This window comes from Pyrus communis, chromosome 3 (assembly GCF_041283825.1).
Source record: "Pyrus communis isolate YQ-2024b chromosome 3, ASM4128382v1, whole genome shotgun sequence".
Taxonomy (NCBI): domain Eukaryota; kingdom Viridiplantae; phylum Streptophyta; class Magnoliopsida; order Rosales; family Rosaceae; genus Pyrus; species Pyrus communis.
Genome location: NC_142567.1, coordinates 10,213,944 through 10,236,136, shown reverse-complemented (window position 1 = coordinate 10,236,136; position 22,193 = coordinate 10,213,944). Strand labels below are relative to the sequence as shown.

General features: G+C 39.0%; 1 protein-coding gene, 1 long non-coding RNA gene and 1 pseudogene across 2 annotated transcripts; all 3 read right to left on the bottom strand.

Annotated features, from left to right (window-relative positions):
• Nucleotides 1-4,203: 4,203 nt before the first annotated feature.
• On the bottom strand, nucleotides 4,204-4,977 carry LOC137714418 (uncharacterized). The gene is made up of 2 exons (XR_015960310.1): nucleotides 4,580-4,977; nucleotides 4,204-4,471 (listed from the first exon to the last, which is right to left on the bottom strand). It is a non-coding gene; the product is annotated as an uncharacterized LOC137714418 (long non-coding RNA).
• Nucleotides 4,978-5,805: 828 nt separating this feature from the next.
• Nucleotides 5,806-7,180, bottom strand: LOC148697920 (F-box/kelch-repeat protein At3g23880-like; annotated as a pseudogene).
• Nucleotides 7,097-10,796, bottom strand: LOC137716479 (F-box/kelch-repeat protein At3g23880). The gene is made up of 5 exons (XM_088690980.1): nucleotides 10,564-10,796; nucleotides 9,129-10,428; nucleotides 8,402-8,507; nucleotides 7,722-8,294; nucleotides 7,097-7,199 (listed from the first exon to the last, which is right to left on the bottom strand). Exons 2-4 carry the CDS (start codon nucleotides 10,361-10,363, stop codon nucleotides 8,271-8,273), a joined length of 1,365 nt encoding a protein of 454 aa, XP_088547106.1. The 5' UTR covers nucleotides 10,364-10,428; nucleotides 10,564-10,796; the 3' UTR covers nucleotides 7,097-7,199; nucleotides 7,722-8,270.
• Nucleotides 10,797-22,193: the final 11,397 nt, after the last annotated feature.

Genomic DNA, 22,193 nt, shown 5'->3' with positions numbered 1-22,193 from the left:
GATTTTGCAGTTTCTTGTTTTTGGCTTTTTTTTCACCCAAAACTATGAAAAAAAACTGAAGCTGAATGTTTACCAAACACAAAAATAGCTTACAGCTTTTTTCAAAATCACCTCAGTACTAAACTAGGCCGTAGTAGATTCTATGGTTGCCCGGCTTCGACTTCTGGTGGTTAAGATTGTAAATTGGCTCATAAAGCTTGTGAGTGGCACATAATTTATTACGAGCCAGCTCGAGCAAGCCTTGAACTCGAATCGGTTTATAATGGGAGTCTTACGAATTCTCGTCCTATTCCACTAGTCTCTTGGATTTAATCCAGATACATCTCGTACAAAGTTCTGTTCCAAATTGTTAGATGCCTTGCCAGAGGGGTTTGTAGATGAGACCTACCAAGTAGGTACTAACTAAACTGAGAGGGAAGCCATTGACAAACCAGAAAAGCTTCAAGAACTTATTAGTATTCGAAGAAAACAGAAAGAGAAAGCAAAAGAGAGAGAGAGAGAGAGGAAGAATTCCTGAATGAAAAATGAAAAGTATTACATGCTTTATAACGGCAACAAAGCCAACTAATCCTAACTAACTAAAGTTGATGTGGCAATTCACTTGTTTCTAACTAACACCATATTGTCACTTAGTACTACGATCTAGTGGTATTACTCGTCACTTGTACATGAGAGGTCTTAGATTCAATTCTCACCAAAAGCGAATTTGAACCACATTATTGCTAGCTCATTGTGAGGCTTAGCCCATCTCCTCCCTCTTAGTGTAGATAATATCGTTTGTTAAAAAAAAATATTCATATTACAACCAATCCAATCCACTCTTAATTGATCCAATGAACAAATGACATGTGGATATTCCATTTTATTAGCTATTAGTAGGGAGTAGCAAATCTCTCTCATATATATCATATATGCTTATGTAATGTTCATGGAGGGTTTTTCTAATCTATATTACATTTTCTGGTCCACTCCTTAATATACCTTGGCAGCAATCCCTTGAAACTTGGAAAATCTGCTTCCAAACATAGCCTTGAAGAGTACTGTCTCCAGAGGCCTCAATTTCGACAGACTTATTCCCATCGTTTCCAATGTCTGGACAAAGATAATATGTGAAGAATTGGCCAGGTCGACGAGGACCCTACACACTTTTTTAGCTGCAATTCTGGCTAGCTCGCACTCCTGCATCTTCCTCTCTGCAGATGATAGGTCCTCTGCTCAAGTTGCATTGCTTTTGCTGCCATCTCTTCCATCGTACCTGGTTGATCAAAACCTAACATACAAACTAGCACTGAAGATCGAAGGTTAGGAACAGACATCATAATTTCATTTTTCTTGGGCTGTTTTAATTTTTAGTCTGCTAATCCAACTCTTTAATTAGATCTTCAGATAGTGGAGGCAATAAAACAGCTACCATGTTGTGTTAAAGGGCTTAGTTTATATATATAAATATATATCTATATTTTAGTGAAATTTTTTTCGATATAGTTATGCCCCTTAAACGTATTGTTAATGTCACTCATGTCTTATAAATTGCGTATTATACTAACACTGTCCCTTTAAACTTATTTTTAGTGTCATTGATGTCTTATAATAACGCCCTTAAACTTCCCACCACCCCTTGATTGCCCTGGAGAATTCCCTCTCACATGTTCATCAATGTCCAGACCATCAGGCTTCCCTAACCTGCCCCCTCCCCCCTTGACGACAACTGGCAACATTGATCCTGCTCCGGAGCTCTAAGTTCATCAGCGATTTCAATGGTTTCCTCTGCCCCCTAGGTCTGGTGAAAGTTAATTTCGACCCAGCTTGGTCCTCGACAGATGCAGACGCAGTTATTGGTGCTATTGCAAGAGATTGTCATGGAAAGATGCTCGCGAGCAGTAGCATTTGCAGGACTTCCTCTCTACTGGAAGCTGAACCTCGAGCTGCTTCACTGGCCATGACTGACCACCTCTCATTAAAAATTTAGCCTCTGAATTGGCGCCTCAATCCCTCATACTCATACAGAAGAATTTCCAAAAGGCATGCAGCTTTCCACTCGATTTCCTGGTGTTGGAATCCTCGTGAAGCAAATCAAGCAGCTGATTTAGTTGCCTCACTAGCCTGGAAGAAGATGAGCGATGATCTATGGGTCTCACGTCCCCCATCTTCTTTGGGCATGTCCTCTCGAGAGACGCATGTTGGCGACACACTTCCCCCTATGAGCGTGTTAGCTACTCTTGTCAGTTTAAAATGCCTTTGTAACTCCATCATGCTCTTGTAAATTAGTTATTTGTTGTATCATGCATGCCTCTGTTGGATATTGAGCAATGTTGTTTATTGGAATGTAAACTTGCACCGCAAGTAAACCGCGCACCGCACTTTGGAATTTTGTTTGTAAATCTATATGAATTTGAGATGAACACAACGAAAATAAAGAGCATAAACGTATTTGGAATTTGTATTTGAGGGTGCAAAAGCGTAGTTGCCTTTCTCTCATTCATTCATCTTCAAAATCTTATTACAAAAACACCGGCGGAGCCACATTAAGGGCTACCCTGGGCTGTAGCCCAGGTAGCTTTTGGTAGAAAATAAAATTTTACATGTAGTTTTTACTGATTTTCGAATGTAGCGCACCATATATTTAGTTACTAATTCAAATTCTATTGGTTTAATTATATAATATAGTTTACAAACCATCTCTTTTTCTCACATCTTTTTTCTCATCGCTTCTTGTACATGTACAAGTTTGAATTTGTTTGAATAACGAAAATTCTTGGTTCATCTTGTGAAAATTTTCTTAAGTTAGCTGATACTGTGAAAAATTTTCTTTGTTTATAAAGATTTAAATCTTTAAGCTAGCCCATCTGGTAAAAAATTTCTAGCTCCGGCATTGTACAAAAACTTCATTCTCATCTGCATATAAGCATAAGTACAAAGCTTCCAAGGCTACAGTGGTGGAAACAATCCTAGCCCTTCATTTGTTTTAATCTAGAGCTTACACATGTCCTAGAAGACTCAGTCACAACTACTATTCTCAACTTTAAAACAAAAACTAGCCGTTATACTTCAAACCTCATCAGGTCATGCCTTGGAATTCTTAAGAGTGAAACGACTTATATTTCAACAACCTCTTGTATAGGAATTGAATGTGACACTAAAGTTCAGAGTGAATCCAATTCCCTCTTGTATAAATGAAAGGTTGAGGGGTCATTTGACTTTTTTGCAAGATTGCATTAATTTCTGAGTTGGCAAAGAAGCATAGGGTTGAAGTCTTGAAGACCTTGTGTGACATCCTACATCGCCCAGGGGAGTGATCCTTATATGTATATTCTCATCCCTACCTAGCACAAGGCCTTTTGGGAGCTCACTGGCTTCGAGTTCCGTAGGAACTCCGAAGTTAAGCGAGAAGGGGGCTAGAGCAATTCCATGATGGGTGACCCACTGGGAAGTTGCTCGTGAGTTCCCAAAAACAAAACCGTGAGGGCATGGTCGGGGCCCAAAGCGGACAATATCGTGCTATGGTGGTGGAGCGGGCCCGGGAAGTGATCCGCCCCGGGCCGGGATGTGACACCTTGTACTTCACGTCTCATTATGCGACAAGTTTGATTTGCCTCGCTGCATATTTCAGTGCTATTCTTTGAAGAGTCGGCTAATCCAACATACAAACTGGCGCTGGAGATCGAAGGTTAGTGGCATGCGTCATTCTTTTATGCCAATTCTCTCTCTTAACAAGGGGTTCCTATATACAACTGGTTTATTTCTACGGAGAGGCTACTGCCCCATAGAACTGGATTAGTTCTACGGACAAGCTACGTACTGCGCCATAGATACGGATGAATTACAAAGGAACAAACAAGAGGAACATTTAAAAAAAAATAGAGTAATGTTATTCATATCATGTTTTTATACCACGTTTCCATCTATACCACCTTAAGTGACATCTATGTAGACAACCACATCATTTGAAAAATTTGCAAAACCCAAGGAAATGAATGAGAAAGACTCCTCGTATACCACAATCATCATTTAATTAACTAGTTTTTCTTAATTATTAGCTTATTAAATAACGAACTAAATTTAAAAATCTGATTAATTCAAATAATGTGGATGTCCACATCAAATACGACATAAGGTGGTATAAATAGAAATGTGGTATAAAAACATGGTATGAATAACTTACTAAAAAAATGATGAAATTACGAGAAGATTCTACTAAACAAGTAACCAAAAAGCCCCCTTCGCAAAACTTACTTAAAAAGGATAAGGTTAGACGTCCACAAAATGTTTCCTAGAACAAGTTATCACTTGCAGTCTGGATCTCAATGGAGGGAACGCAGCTGCAGTCTTTGACGAGGAACATAGGGAAATAACTGATTCAGCATCGCGATAATCTTGTGACAAAACGTTGTTGGCACATTGAGAATCACCTGCCTCACACTGAAAGTAGTGATAACGCATTACGCATTCACCCCTCCAAAAAATGAATCATCTGGAAGGAAATCATATTGTTCAGCCATAAGGAGACAGCACCGGAATCAATTACATGGATTCAAGAAAACAGAAAACATATAAAACACATAAACTATTGACAACTCACATAGGAATTTCGCTCGAACCACATATCAAAAGCATGCAATCTGTAATCAAGTTCTCTGGGCTTCGATTTACCAATGTGCTTCTTAGATTTTTCCTGCCTCTTATCCGCAAATCAAATATAGGTAAAGCATATGCCACAATGAATTGGGAAAAACCAATTATCAATGATTTCTCATCTGAATCAGCTCCCTCCCAAAACATCCATGTATTATACAAATCCATAGTTAATAACAAGCTAGTTAACTCTAAATGCATCGAGAAGGCATCACTTTGATAGCCGAAGGATTGCATTCTGAGTAAACGACGTGCAACTTTCCTTGTACCACTAAATCAGAGATATTGAACTTACTACCGTTGCTTTTAAAAAAAAAAAAAAAAAAAAAACAAAAAACAAAAGAGAGAGAGAGATTGAACATGTTAGGTGTTGAGTCAGTTCATATGAAGGAACTTAAGAGCATTTGCTTTCACTGTTCTAAAATCTTCGCATAGGCGCTAGGCAATTGACTAGCGTTCCGACTAATCCCTACGCGTTTGAAAATCAAGAAATAGCGCCTAAACCAGCTTAGGCGCCTGCCTAAGTCGCAATTCTCACTTATACAGAAAATAGATAACTTTCATTTTGCATTTTATTTTTCAATAAAATGTAAGAAACTTGTTGAATACTTGAATAAACACTCATTATAATTATATATTTGCCCCCATGTTTTCAATATGTTTTAGTACTTTATAATTTATGTCATTTTATTTCACAATTTATGTATCATAATATAATTGTGTATTTTTATAAGTATAAATAGGCTTTTATTTATATGATATATAATAAATTTATTTAAATCCGCCTAGTTCTCGTAGGCCCCTCCTAGCCGCTTAGGTACTAAGCCACGGCCCGCCGCCCGACTAGCGCCTAGCATTTTTTAGAACCTTTGTTTTGTTGACAAAGTTCTAATAAGGAACATACTTTAATTCTTGAATCAGACTTCAACAAGTGTTTTGAGTATTACAATAGCAACGAGGGGCAATTCAATTACCGAAACTCAAAGCCAAAGGCTCGGTAATGTTCTGCAGTTCAGCGAACAAACAAACACACGTAAATGCAATACTGATAAGCTGAACTCTTTTCTAAACAAAGAAATCTGTTACCACTTGTTTTTTTTTATGTAAAAGAAACCCAGTACTTATGTAACAAAACATAATCGAACAAACGTTCACATGCAGTAACTGTGGAGATTGATAGTTAAGATATGATATTATTTTGACAAATGCAATGAATTAAAGGCAATTGACTACAGGAAAAGAAAAATCAGCTTACATAAATAAAAAGTGGTTATAAAAACAACAGGAGAGAAGTGTAATTTAAGTACCTTTCCACTTCTTCTCCTTTTGCAACATCGTAGAGTGAAACAAAGGATGGACTGTAAGCAATTGCATGAAAAATTCTTGGGTGTCATCAGTAACTGTAGTTCGCCTGAAAGATTTTGCTCCTTGATTGTAACAACCAACAAGCCGGCTGCCACTACGGTTGTTTTGTTCTTCCACGTATGCTATTAGGATTTCTCCATTACTCAAAAACATCATTGGCATGTATCCAGGACTGTTGAACCCCATAATCCTTCATAACCCAGAACTCTAATTTCGTTGACAGTTTATCATGCACACATAGAAGGAGACAACCTCCTAACTGTCCCAAGTGTAAATACTCTGAATACCACTTACACATTTCTTCCAACAGCCCAGGTGAGAGTGTGGGCGGGGGTAGCAATCGAAATTGTTCTCTTTCAAAATTGAAAGAAAGTATAGAAAACTCTGACAAGTCATCCGGTGCCCAATGTTGAGCTCCGTGCAGATAACCGTCAAACGGTAACTGAATTGCTTCGTCTCTGTTTCTCTTAAGTATAGTTTGAGGAACACTTCCAATGCTTCTCCAAACTCATGTGCCAAGGGTGTATATCTCAGCCTCACGCTCACCATAGAATTCGTAGTTAGATGAGGTCGTTTGCAACACCTTGTACTCATCGGTTCCAATGCTATAACCAAGTGCAATAAAACCGCAGCGACGCCTACCGTTACTATTAGGTGGAATTGTGATGCACTCACCCAACATATGGTTGCACACATACAGGCCATCAGTTTCCGGTCCATACAAACAAAGTAAACCATTACACGAGTTTATCAACACGAACTGAAAATTGGGCAGATTATTTTTGGCAGTGAAAAGCGTTTTTTCAACGCCAAAATCAAAACCAGCAGCACCTTCTACTATCTGGGCGAAATCAAGTTCTATCACTGTCGAATAAGATTGCAAAGCGTCCATCAAGATCCCAATGGGTGATCTCGGAAGATGGAGACGAGCAAATCGAGGGTCAGATATTATAGAAAGCCACTCTTTGCAAACGCACTTGCAGTTCAAGACGGTCTTGACGCACACTTTCCTTGAGAGAATATCCACCACCAAAACCTTCGGAAGATATTGGAATTTGCAAGGATCATTGGATTTCCATTCTTCTTCTTCTTCTTTCTCTTTGTTTTTGCTGCTCGTCACTTCTTTGTTTGGATCTCGTTTCTTCAGATTCTTAGGGTTTCCTTGATTTCCTCTCGGCGGCATTGTGCCTGTAAATTTTATGCTCCAGAGAGAAGGGGATATAAATAGATTAAAACCGAAGGGGATTCTGTTGCGTATTCACAAAAGAAAACACAGTGGTTGGTTTAGAGTATAGAGTTTATCAAATCACAATAAAATAAAAATTGGACTTTTTTTTTTTTAATGGAAATTACAAATCACATATTTTTTAGATCGATACCATGGTCCATGACTAGGAGTTCTTATTCAAATTGTCTGTTGCCGATTTATAGAACATCTTGTTTATAATTAATTATAACCGTTTATATTATAAATCACTTTATAAAAATCGTCTACAAAAAGTCAATTAAAATTAAAATTGTTTAGTCATCGATCTGTGTAAAAACACAACATAATTGATGAAAGCATTACGAACTGCCTATGTATTTGCTACAATAGATTGACTAAACGACCTTAGATTTAATTCATTTTTTACTGAGATGTTGATTCATAATATGAACTACTCTGATCATAAGCAAAAAGCTCTGTGATTCGAACACAAAGACTTTTGAGTAGGAGTTCCTACCCATCATTGACTTGCCAAGCATTGTCCCTTCGAAAGAGAAATCGATGAGGATAAAATCCACAATTGAGTGCATAAACATGACCATTTTCCGCTACTACAATAAATCACCATCTGCAAAATCTCAAATCATACCTGATCTCGTCTATGTCATCCAAACTTCAAATTTGGAATTGAAATTCTAATAACCTCTAAGCTGTGAATTCAACAAATGAAATTTTTAAGTGAGGGGTTTTAGGCCTAGTGGTTTTCTTCTTTCACTTACATCCATGCTGCAATGATGAAATTAAGAGAAGATTGTACTAATCAAGTAACCAAAAAGCCCCCTTCGCAAAACTTACTTAAAAAGGATAAGGTTAGACATCGACAAAATGTTTCCTAAACCAAGTTATCACTTGCAGCCTGGATCTCAATAGAGGGAGGGCAGCTGCAGTCTTTGACGAGGAACAAAAGGAAACTGATTCAGCATCGCGATATTCTTGTGACAAAGCATCGTTGGCACATTGAGAATCACCTCCCTCCAACTGAAACTAGTGTTAACACATTACGCATTCACGCATCCAAAAAGTAAATCTCCTGGAAGGAAATCATATTGTTCAGCCATAAGGAGACAGCACCGAAATCAATTACATGGATTCAAGGAAACAGAAAACATATAAACACATAACCTATTGACAACTCACATAGGAATTTCGCTCGAACCACATATCAAAAGCATGCAATTTGTAGTCCAGTTCTGTGGGCTTCGATTTACCAATGTGCCTCTTAGATTTCTTCCTGTCTCTTATCCTGCAAATCAAATATAGGGTAAGGCATATGGTTACAGTGAATTGGAAAAAACCAATTAGCAATGATTTCTCAGCTGAATCAGCTCCCTCCCAAAACATCCATGTATTATACAAATCCATAGTTCATGGCAAGCTAGTTAACTCTAAATGTATCGATATGGCATCACTGCGATGGCGGAAGGATTGCATTCTGAGTAAACGAGGTGCAACTTTCCTTGTACCACTAAATCAGAGACGTTGAACTTACTACCGTTGCTTTAAAAAAAATAAAAAAAATAAAAAAGAAAAAGAAAAAGAGATTGAACTTGTTGGCTGTTGAGTCAGTTAGCATTTGTTTTGTCGACGAAGTTCTAATAATGAACAACAAACTTCAATTCTTGAATCAGTTAAACTTCAACAAGCGTTTCAAGTATTACAATAGCAACAAGGGGCAATTCAATTACCGAAACTCAAAAATGTTCTGCAGTTCAGCTAACACAAACACACATACATGCAGTACTGATGAGCTGAACTCATATTTAAACAAAGAAATCTGTTACCACTTGTTTTTTATGTAAAAGAAACCCATCACTTATGTAACAAAACATAGAAGAGAAGTGTATCTTAAGTGTAATTTAAGTACCTTTTGACTTCTCCTTTTGCAACATCATTGAGTGAAACAAAGGATGGACTGTAAGCAATTGCATGAAAAAATTCTTGGGTGAGATCAGTAACTGTAGTTCGCCTGAAAGTTTTTGCTTCTTGATTGTAACAACCAACAAGCCGGCTGCCGCTACAGTTGTTTTGCTTTTCCACGTATGCTATTAGGATTTCTCCATTACTCAAAAACATAATTGGCATGTACCCAAAACATCTTGGGGACAAGTTATCAATGACAAGAATTTTAGTCCAAGACTGTTGGACCCCATATTCCTTCATAACCCAGAACTCTAATTTGGTAGACGGTTTATCATGCACACATAGAAGGAGACAACCTCCTAACTGTCCCAACTGTAAATAATCTGAATACCGCTCATGCATTGCTTCCACGATCCCAGGTGAGAGTGTAGGTGTGGGTAGCGATTGAAATTGTTCTCTTTCAAAATTGAAAGAATATATAGAAAACTCTGACGAGTCATATGGAGCCCAATGTTGAGCTCCGTGCAGAAAAGCGTCAAACGGTAACTGAATTGCTTCGTCTGTATCAAGTATAGTTTGAGGAACACTTCCAAGGCTTCTCCAAACTCCTGTGCCAATGGTGTATATCTCAGCCTCACGCTCAGCCTCACGCTCACCATAGAATTCGTTATTAGATGAGGTTGTTTGCAACACCTTGTATTCATTGGTCCCAATGTTATAACCAAGTGCAACAAAACCGCAGCGACACCTACCATTATTAATAGGTGGAATTGCGATGCACTCGCCCAACACAGGGTTGCACACATACAGACCATCAGTTTCCGGTCCATACAAACAAAGTAAACCATCACAAGAGTTTATCAACTCGAACTCGAAAGTGGGCAGTCTATTTTTGGAAGTGAAAATCATTTTTTTGACCCCAAAACCAGAACCAGCAGCACTTTCTACGATCTGGGCCAAATCAAGTTTTTTCACTGGAGAATGAGATTGCCAAACGTTCACCAATATCCCAATGGGTGATCTCGGAAGATGGAGACGAGCAAATCCAGGGTCAGAAATTATAGAAAGCCACTCTTTGCAAACGCACTTGCAGTTCAAGACGGTCTTGAAGCAGACTATCCTTGAGAGAATGTCCACCATCAAACCCCGCGGCAGATATTGAAATTTGCTCCTCATCACTGCTCTGTTTGTATTCTGTTCCATTGGATTATTAGGGTTTCTTTGATTTGCTCTCGGCATTGTGTCATTCGAGTTCCAGATATCGAATCACACTATCTAGTCCAAAATTTCAAGCAAATTCGGATCTGAAATTCCCAACAAACTTTGAATTAAAATTCTAACAATGTCTAAACTGTGGAATTTTGAATATAATCGTTCCAGAAATAAACAATTCAACGAGAAAAGCGTAGTAATTTAACGAATCGAAAAGACAAGCTCACCAGCGATTTCGATATGGTTTTGATCTTGGGTCTGGTAGCTTGATGCTTCTAGAGAGAAAAAGAGACAGTGAGGAGAGAGAGAAGCCCTACAGAAACACGCAGGTGAGTCGGGGAAGCGGCTGAGGTTTTCGCTTAGGGAAGGGCGGAGGGTCGAGTTCTAGTTAAGCTATCACGCACTTCAGTGATTCTGAAACTCAAACCCTACCCTACTTTTTGGACGTGGAAAATAACTTGAAATTTAAATAAAAATCAGAATCTATAAATTGATATTTACCAATTCTCTTATTTGCATTTATAAATATAGAAATTTAAAATTTTCGTCTGGAAAAAGAACTTGAAATTTGGGACCTTCAATTCTCAAGTTTAAATCTATGTAAATATGTATCATTTCTCAATTTTTATGAGTGAAATTTTAAAAATAACAAATTCCGTATTCAAATTTCATTGTTCTTTTAGATTAACTAAATAAGAAAACTCATAAATTCAAGAAAATAAAATTCCATCGTTCAATTGTCTTAACCTCGCACACTAGCAATGGGAATGGTGAAATTATCGGGCTTTTCATCATTGCCTCTTGAATTAGATATCATTTTATAGAAGAGATACAAGGTATATTCCCATCAGTTCTCTCTACAACAACTCCCAAGCATGGCATTCATGAGAGAGACAATTAAGTGGGGTGTATCGTCAAACACCTTGCGAGCATAACTGAGTGACTCATATAAAGTATGCCGATTAGGCTCCATTCCCTCACTCAACATTGCATTTAAATACCTCTCCCATCATATACTGGTTGTAGTGCATAATGTCATTAATATAGCCACATAGGACTTGACACTTCCATGTACACCAAATTCCTTCATACTATAAAACAACTTAAGATAGTTTTGAATAATGACAGTCCTATGGTAGCCTTCCTTAACGACTTCGTTCTATGTTTTTATATTTCAGGACCAAAACGATGTTGTTTTAGTCTGGGTATTTAAAAAAATAAAATGCATAAAAAATAGTGAAGCATAAGACACAAATGTGGCAAAGTAGCGCAACAGATTCGGTGACAATTCAAAGGGGCTAAATCCTCACTCTCAATGGCGATTTCTGACGATTAAGGGGCGGACGCCCCTCCTGTCTCCATGTAGCTTCGCCATGGCTATGGTCACTAACAATTGGCTAGCTATACCTTAGTCCTCCATTTATATACCCAATACTAGTCGTCCATTTATATACCCAATACTAAAAAGTAAAAAATATCTAGGTTGTGTTTGTTGTACTGGACTATCTCGGATTGGACTAGCTTCATGAATTAAGCTAGATTAACTTGACATGAACTAAGCATTATAAGAATAATGAAGTGTTTAGTACAGTATCTGACTAATCTACAAACAAAAATAGTTTTTAGACCTAAATTTAATTTCTATTTCATTTAAACAAACAAATAAAAATAAAAAATAAAAAAAACAAATATGATATTAATTTTCACCCCAACCATTTTCCTTCCGTTAATCTCTAGATGATTTTGTTTTCTGGTCAGACTCTTAACTCTCCTATCTCTCTCTCTCCCCCTTCACTTCCTCTCACAGACTCCATGATTTTCTGGTCAGAGGCTGCGGTGCAGGCGTCGAATGATGGAGATGAGGCATCATGTCGCTCAGGTTCGTTAGAGAGGGAAATTTGGGTTCTCGGTTCGTCAGTTCTCATAAGAGTGAGAGATATCAATTTGAACAAAGAGGAGGTTAGGTTTGCAGAATGGTGGAGATCGGCGAGAGTCGTTTCTAATCTGTTGATCACTTGTTTGTACCAAAATTACATCATTGGTCTGTGCAGTCAAGATCGTTGAGTGAACATAACTCTCAACTGTTGGATGGAAAAGTAAAGATAATTTTGTTATTAATAAAGGATAATATTTTGGTTTTTATCATAATAATTATTCTAATACGGAATAAATAGGATTCAAATTATCTCCAATTGAAAGCAATAACAGAGTTTAAGTTAACTTGGGTTTGCTACCAGGGTACGCTTAGATTGGAACAGCTTGGAGTAGGAGATTAGCACAAAGAAATTAAAGATGGGGTTATTGGTCAAAAAGAATGGATTGCATTTGCATGCAGCGTGAGGCCATGGAGACAATTTCCATGCAATTAAGCAAATTAAGAGTCCAATTTGAAGAAATTACCAATGTGAGTGGTGTTTGATTAATGTCGTGCATGTCCCTGATGTGCTATTGGTTTCGTGATAACAACAAGATGGTTGGAGATAAAGTTGGGATTGTATGTGGTCTTGATTTCACAACCAAGTTCGAGAGGTTGGCAATCTCTGAAGTTATTAAAGATAATACTATAAGGAATATTATTTTTGATTGCTTTGGTGTCGCGGCAAATCATCATTCAACATGGCCGCAAAGTGAGGTGTTACTAGGTTACTTAATATGAGCTAGCAGTCTTGTCTTCAAGCTTTAGAACCCGGGCCGAGACGTGTTCCTTCCCCGGCCACAGTCGCAAGATCAAGAAGTCAACAGGGAGTCCAACGCCACATCAACACTCATTCACTCCCCGACCGAGCTCGATCGACGAGTTGGCATGCCCCACATTCGACTGAAGGACGTAGTTAGCTTATTCAGCCTACACGCCACGTACGCTAGGTAGTTTTAGAGTCAACATCACTACTCCAAAACAAGATGATGGTAGCATCGTTGCTTCATCTATGCAGCTCCGTTGTAGAAGCTATTGAATCCATGACCAAACTTCAGAGATATTCGTATTCCGATCCACCTTACTCTAAACCTAAAAAATCATGGTCCACATACACTAAATCTATCCCCATATATCGTTGGTTTTAAGGATGATATACGACGACATTGCTTGTCCATCCTTTTATAGCATTTGGTCACTAATCATCCTTGTCTGTTGGCATAATCTCAATACTATATCTACACTAAATTTGTTCACATAGATCGTTGGGTTTCAAGGATGAGATATAACAACAACATTACTTGTGTAGCCCCTTATAGCACGTAGTTGTAATATCATCCTTGTATGTTGGCATAATCTCAATATAAAGTCTACGTATCGTTATATCATCCTTATGTAGTCGTTGTATCATTCTTCTAGGTTGACATTGTCGTTATATATCATATGCCATTGATATATAATTTGTATATCGTCATCTATCCCGTAATTTTCTGTATATTGTCGCATCCAAATATACTCCTCTATTATCAATCAGCCTTTAGTTCCAACATTATAACCCAAAAGACAGGATGTTTATTAGACGATATAGGGTGACTGATGTTGCATATGGATATTAGACGGAATGGGGTGACTGATGCTGCTAGATTTTATGTTCCCTCTTTCTATGAGATTCTCTATTAAGCCTAATCCCTTAATTTAAGGAAGATTGACATCTAGATGACTTGTTGATAGTTGTGTGCTAGCTACTTCCTGCACTCCCTTAATTTAAGGAGTAACAACTTTAGAGTTTACCAAGTTAGTAGGATTTTCCAAGGTAGGGTTGCATGTAACCTTCTACCTCATTATATATCCCCCCTTGTACATTCAATTAATCTATTAAAAATACATTCAAACAAACTTAAAATTTCCACGTGGTATCAAAGCATGTCGTCCTTGACCTGTCTCTGCCCTTCTTTTTTTTCCACTGCTGTTCATCTTCAAGCTCCAGTTATGGCTGAAGAAAGTTCAATAAACCTTAGGGAAGAAAACTCACAAAGTTCTCCCTCTTTTGTTCCAGATACTGAGATAAATACGAATATGCGTTTATGCTCAGTTTTGTTGAATGAATTCAACTATCTCCCATGGTCTAGAGCAGTGTCTCTTGCTCTCGGTGGAAGAGGAAAGCTAGGGTTCATCAATGGAGAAGTTGAAGCACCCGAGCCTTATACCCAAGCATATGAAGCATGGTTATGCAAGGACCAACAAGTCATGTCAATGTTTCTCAACTTAATGGAGAACCATATCGCTGAAATCTTCAGCTATTCCGAGTCCTCACATGATCTGTGGAAATCTATGAAGGACATATACATGAATCAAAATAATTATGCACGAGTGTTTTAGCTAAAGAGGGACATTACCAGTCTTCAACAAGATGGAAAAACCTTTGTGCAACACCTAGGAAGTCTCAAGACTATGTGGAATGAGTTAGATGTTTATCTACCTCACACCATTGATGTTGCAGTTATTTGAAAAAGAGCGGAAGAAGACAAGATATATGAGCTACTTGAGAGTTTAACCTCGGACTATGAGGATCTCAGGAGTCACATCCTGATGAATGTCGAACTTTCTTCCTTCAAGACAGTGTGTGCCACAGTTCAACGTGAGGAAGCTCGAAGAAGGGTGATGAACTTAGAGAAGAATTCCAAGATTTTTGAGTCAAGAGTCTATGTTGCCAAACATAAACCCTCAGACAACAGGCCTTACAAGGGTAAAACTCCACACTTGAAGTGCAGTTACTGTGACGTTGTAAGTCACGTGGAGGAAAGGTGCAAGATTTTGCACCCTGAATTGAAACTTAAGTTCAACAAGGAACACAAAATGATTCCTTCAAGGCTTCCATACTAGCTCATACAAACATCAGCAAGCAACAAATCACAGCTATACCTAATTCCCTAAAAGCATTCAGAACTTTACTTCAAATCCTGTCTCGCTCATAAATGACTTTGCAATATACATGCAAACCAAGGGACATAGAAAAGCTGCAGAAAGCTCAAGGGGTACAATTGAAAATCCCATTACGCTACTGGGACAGTTCACAGGTTTCCTTGCTGAAAATGAGAATATACCAAAAAGCAAAGCTCCAGGTATTTTTATTGCATTCTCAACTGCTCTTCACCATTATTGAACATGATTGTTGGATTATCGACTCAGGAGCCACTGACCATATGACAAACAAAGCCTCAAACTTACACATTGTCTAGGGCTAGCAAACCTTTTGAACTTGTACACTCTGATGTTTGGGGTCCAACTATTAAATCTTTTAATGGATATAAATATTTTGTTATCTTTGTGGATGATTTTTCTAGAACAACATGGCTATATCTGTTAAAATAAAAAAAGGATGTCTTCACTATGTTCAAAGACTTTCATCAACTTGTCATAACTCAATTTCAATCAACCATTCAGAACCTAAGAACCGACAATGGCACTGAGTTCTTATCTAACAGTATGAGTCAATATTTGAGTTTTCATGGTATTGTTCACCAGACAAGCTGTGTGGGAACCCCACAACAAAATGGGATTTCTAAAAGAAAGAACAGGGATTTACTTGAGAAGACTCATGCATTGATGTTGTATATGAACATATCAAAGAAATTTTGGTCACAAGCCATTCTCACTATAACCTATTTAATCAACAGATTGCCTAGTCATGTTTTAGAGTTTAAGTCTCCTTATGAAACTTTTAAAGGAAGACATATAACTTTATCACATTTGAGAGTCTTTGGCTGCACGTGCTTTGTTCATGTTCAAACATTGCATCGTGACAAACTGGATGCTAGGGCTGCAAAGTGTGTTTTCATGGGATATTTATCCTCCCAAAAAGGTTATAAATGCTTTCATCCTATACTAACAAGATGCTTGTGTCTAGAGATGTAAGATTTGAGGAAACAATTCCCTATTTCTCCAAGAAGGCTGCTCATTCCCGAGAGGGGGAGCTAATGTGTGATTTATTTCCCTTGCCTGCGTGCATTGATCACTCAGTGCACTTGGATCCATAAGCCACTAGCAATCATGAACAAGCAAAGATTATGAGTGAAACTACTCATGTGTCTTCTCAACCAAGAAACCTGGAGAATGGTACTGAGTATACTCAAGATGAAAGTCACGAAGAGGCTCCCACTTTACCTCCTACAAGGCGTAATCATGTGCATGCTCGACAACCTCTAGCAAGGCTCCGAGACTATGTTACCTTCACTTCTAAACACCCCATCATTGAGGTGTTGAGTTATAGTCGTGTTCACCCCAATCATGCCATATTCCTGGATAAAATCTCTCATCACATTGAACCACGAACCTTTCAAGAGGCTCAACTAATTCCTGAGTGGAGAAATGTAATGAAGGATGAACTTCATGCCTTGGAAAACAATCAAACATGGAGCATTGTAAAGTTGCCCCCAGGAAAGAAAACTGTTGGGAGTAGATGAATCTATAAAACAAAGTTCAAGGCTGATGGATCAATTGAATGTCACAAGGCCAGATTGGTTGCACGTGGTTTGACTCAAATGTTTGGGGTAGACTACAAGGAGACATTTGGTCCAGTAGCCAAAATGAACTCCGTTAAGGTTCTTCTTTCAGTGGCTATGAATTGTGGCTGGCCATTGTATCAAATGGATGTAAAAAATATTTTCCTTCATGGGGATTTACAAGAGGAAGTATATATGCAACTTCCACAAGGTTCTTCTCAAGGTAAAAATGATATGGTGTGTCGATTGCACAAAGTAATCTATGGTTTAAAACAATCTCCACGTGTCTGGTATGCCAAGTTAAGTTCAGTGTTGGAAGCTGCTGGTTTTGTTCGAAGTAATACGGACTGATCCTTGTTCACTCATAAAGGATCAGCTGGTATATTGGTGGTTCTCATCTATGTGGACAATCTCATCATCACATGTGAAAATGAAGTTGAAATTAAAGCTCTCAAGAAATCTCTCGATCACACCTTTGCCATAAAGGACCTGGGGAGACTAAAATACTTCCTTGGCATTGAATGGCAACATCTCAAAATGGTTTGTTTTTAAATCAGAACAAGTATGTTGTGGATCTTCTCACTGAGGCTGAATTACTTGTTTGTAAGTCTGCTATCACTCCTCTTGATAATAAGCTAAAGCTTGAGATGGATGGAGAACCTCTCACCGATGTGAGTCACTACCAAAGGCTAGTTGGAAAGCTTATATACCTTACTATAACCAAACTGGATATCACCTATCATGTGAGCCTGGTTAGCCAATTCATGGATGCACCATCTGTGAAACATCTTCTCATTGTCAAAAGAATTATACGCTACCTCAAAGGCTCTATTGGTAGAGGTATTCTTATGAAGAGCAACTAATGCACTCAAATCAGTGGCTACACCGGTGCAGATTGGGCCGAAACTACAATTGATAGGAAGTCTACCACTGGCTATTATAGGTTTGTTGGAGGAAACATCGTCACATGGAAAAGCAAAAAACAACAAGTTATTGCACGTTCTAGTGCGGAGGCTAAATATCGTGCAATGGCATCAATAACATGTGAGTTAATTTGGCTCAAGGGGTTACTTTTAAACTTGGGATTCTCTAGTTCTACTTCAATGTCACTCATGTGTGACAATCAAGCAGCTATGCATATTGCTGCTAACCCCATGTTCCATGAAAGGACCAAACATATTGAGGTGAACTGTCATTACATTAGGGCACATGTTCAATCCCAAGTTATTCAAACCATTTATACTCGCAGTCATGATCAACTGGCAGATGTATTCATAAAAGCACTTCCCTTAGTTCCTTTTCGGCGTCTCCTTGACAAGCTTGGCTCAATCAATCTCCTCGATCCAGCTTGAGGGGGAGTATTAGACGATATAGGGTGATTGATGTTGCATATGACTGATACTGCATATGGATATTAGACGATATGAGGTGACTGATGCTGCTAGATTTTATGTTCCCTTTTTCCATAGGATTCTCTATTAAGTCTAACCCCTTAATTTGAGGAAGATTGACATCTAGATGACTTGTTAATAGTTGTGTGCTAGCTACTTCATGCACTCCCTTAATTTAAGGAGTGACAGCTTTAGGGTTTACCGGGTTAGTAGGATTTGCCAAGGTAGGGTTGCTTGTAACCTTCTACCTCATTATATATCCCCCCTTATACATTCAATCAATCTATGAAAAATACATTCAAACAAACTTAAAATTTCCACAATGTTAGTCGTTGTATGTCAAAGAACTCTGATTATCTACCATGCGAAGCCACCAAAAGCTTGTTGGCTTTAACGATGGCAACCAAATACTTACTTTTGGATCTGAAATTTTTGTGCAAAACTATTTCTAAAATTGGATAAATTATGAAAGAGGAAATAAAAAAGATGGGAGAAATCCCAAATCAAGTTTGTGGGGGGAAGATGGAGTAGGCTGTTGGAACCAAGCCATCGCTTGAATTAAAGGCGCAATTTTTTTTCAAGTTTTATTTTTGGATCTGAATTTTAGTGCCTTTAGTTCTTCGTTCTTGTTTTGTCTTCTCCTTTTTTTTTTTTTTTTTTTTTTTTTTTTTTTTTTTTTTGCAATTGCTTCAGTTTTTGAGAAATTTATTCAAACAGCCGGAGAAGGGACTGGAATAGAAAAGTGTCGATGCAAATTTCTACCATCTGGGGGGTTAGGTCTAATGATCTTTGATGCCTAAGTTAGTTTCTCTGAGAGAGTAAAGTGTTTAAGACTTTTTTGGGTTGCAAGAACTCTCCCAAATTGGTAGAATATGGGGTATTTATAGGGTTAGGGCATGCCATGTAGTGTTTAATGGAGAGATATTCTCTAAATATTCCCAAGATATTAAATAGGAAATAATATCTTGAGATAATGGTGTAATTATCCCTAATTTATTTAAATTAGGATTACTTACTTGATTGGAGTTATTCTTCAAGTAGGAATGTATTAAAGATAGGATTTAGGTAATTAATCCTTATCTTTAATTCCTTGCCAAAGGTAGGTGAGTTGTGGGTAGTTATGTTCAACGGCTGAGTCGTTCAAGGATGTGAGTTGCACGCCTGCCCATTTATTGAGGGCAATCTTGTCCTTCTTGAATAAAAGTCCACATGTCGCCTCTAGAATTTTTGAGATTATTTTAGGCTCCACAAATACCCCCACACCTTCTGTGTTGCATGCAAAGCATGCAAGAAAAGGATTGTAGGTGTAAGAATCCAAAGCTGCTCAGGCTTGTAGAATTGTTTCTCAATTTGAACTTGATCTTCTTTCTTGATTTGGAAATAGACTTCTTCTAAGGAAAGGAAAATAATTGCCCCCAATACCTTTTTAATTCTGCCTTAAGCAAGGGATTAAATAAATTTAGAGAACAATCATTATTCCAACAAGGAAGAGAAGCCAGAGGATATTTCTTCTTCTTTCTCCCCTAGTGTTCTTCTTTTCTTACCTTTGCGAAGAGTTGTTTCTCGTTGTTCTTCTTGTATGGAAAATTTGAATTTTTTAGGAGCCTTGGGGCTTGAAAAATTAGCTTGGTGGGTGCCAAGGATGCATGAATGGCATGGCAGAGAGGCCACAGGCTGCAGGTGGTGTGGCAAGGGTGTTGGCTGATGTAGGGAAACCGGCTTGGGCCGGGTCTCCATGGCTACTGGGCTGGAGCCTGGGTAGGCGGGAAGGGAAGGAGAGGGTTCGGCGTGGGCCAACCTTCCTGCTCGCGGGACCTGGGCCATGAGGCCTGGGTTGCTTCTTGGGGCTCTTAGCGCATAGAGGAGAGAAAATGAGTAGAGGCGTGGGCCTCCCCTTCGCTGGGTCGAGCGGCCCCAAGGCTGCGCTACTCCTTGGGCATATATATAACTATACATATATATGCATATATCCTGCTTTTTTTTTTTTTTTTTTTTTTTTTGTTTTTTGGAAGCTATCTTCTAAATATTTTTCCTTCATGCTTTTTGCAGAGACTTTGAGATGTCTTCTTTTGATCGTAAAAGTGACGAATACCGTCTAACTTTGTACCATCAAGGTGGTTCTTTTGGCAAGGTGGGCTACTTCAAGGCTGCGTACGTCAAGATTAATTCCGACGAACTGTTTTGGGATATTTTTTTTAGGCGTACAAGCATGCAATTCCATCAGGGGTTCGCGTCAAGCAGGTGAAAGATGATAATGACTGTGAACCATGCGGCAAGGGTGCCTTTGCTAGGAAGAGAGCCATCAAAATCCATTCGTATTACTTCATGTTGGGATTCACCTTTCCCATGTCGCGTCTTTTCCAGGAGGTGATCTGCTTCATGAAATGCACGCCTGCTCAGTGCTCCCCAAATTCAGTTCATCAGATTGTGGGGTTCTCAAACTTGAGCAAGTTCTTTGAGCTTGGCTTGACCATAAATGAGTTTTGGTACTTCTTTGAGATTGGCCACAAGGAAGGTGTGGGGCAGCTGAGGTCTCGACATAAGCTGTTTCATGCTTCCAGCAAAGGCGATTATAAGTGGGTGAGAGATACCTTAGAAGTGAGCAGAGAGTGGGAGTTTGACTCTTCGCCTGAGCTGTATGTTCCAACTACCTTTATCTGTTGTAAGTGAACTACTTTATTCTTGTCCTGCTTGAATTTTTTGTTGAGCTATTTCATGACTTCAATTTATTGATCGTCTTTCTTGCTTTTGCATAGATTCGGAGTTTGGCTCAACCCCCAGGACTTCGGCAGATATGAAGAAAGCACACGTTACCTTGGGCATTCCTGCAGAGTACCGTGAGTGGCGCTGGCTGCTCAACCCTCTTCGTCAGGAAAAACGTGGTTTGCCTCCGAAGGAAGAGATAAAACGGATAAAGAACGAGGTGTTGGCTCGCCCGATCGCTGCTGTAGAGCCTGCTGCCAATGGTGATGGAAAAAAAAGGTCTCATTCACCTGTTTGTGAGCCTTCGGTTGAGAATAAGCCAAAAACTTCTTCTGTTGCTCGTAGGAGCTCGTCCGCTGCCGAGAAGCTTGTCATTGATCTAACTTCCCCGAAGGGGGCGAAGATGACAGTTGAGCCTGAGCCTATGAAACCTGCTGATTAGAAGATGACCGCATCCATTGATGAGAGACTTATTCAGCGGAAGAGTTCGGTGGTGCCTCCGGTGTCTGGGTTTGTATGGAAGCGTCAGTCGGGAACTAAGTTTGGCTCTGCTTCTGAGAGGCTCGTCGCTATGAAGAGGATTCTGCTGCTAAGGTGGCATCAGGGCCTGCTCCTCCTTCTGCCGTGACTAACTCGTCTGCTGAGAAGGGGAAATCTACTCGCATAGGCAGTTGTGAGAGATCCACCAAGTCTAAGGATGGAGAGTTTGGCGAAGTTTATGTGCTGCTGAAGGCTGACCTACTTGAGGACATCGATGCAAGCACCAAGTTTGTTGACAGTGTTGGGAAAATTGCCATTCGCTTAGATTTCTTTACAAAACATCATGCCTACTCGATGAGGTCCTCCCTAATTGCTACAATGCATAAGACTTTAATCCTGGCAGTTGAGTCTATGCACGTTGATTAGGATATTGTCAAGTGTGCTAAGGAAGCCAAAGTGGCATTGGTGGCTTAACTTCGCTCGGCTGTTAAAAAGATCGAGAAGCTCGAATCTGAACTCACCATTTTGAAGGGGTCTAATATCTCTACCTCCACTTCTTTGCAGCTAAAGATGACTAATCAAGAGATCGCCCATTTGAATTCTAGGCTTCGTGTTACTCAAGCAATGTTGGAAGCTGGAAAAAAGGAAATCAGTCATGTTTCTTTGGTGGTTGAGGACCTTGAGCATATCAATTTGGAGCTACGATCTGCTTATTTTTCCAAGAACGATGAGCTTATCTTCATGCATGTTGAAGTGTCTCGTCTCAAGGAAGTTGCCAGTAAGCTTGAGTCCAATGAGATGGATCTATAAAGTGCGACATATGCTAGCGAGAACCTAAAAAAAGAACTAGATGGGCTGCAGGGTGC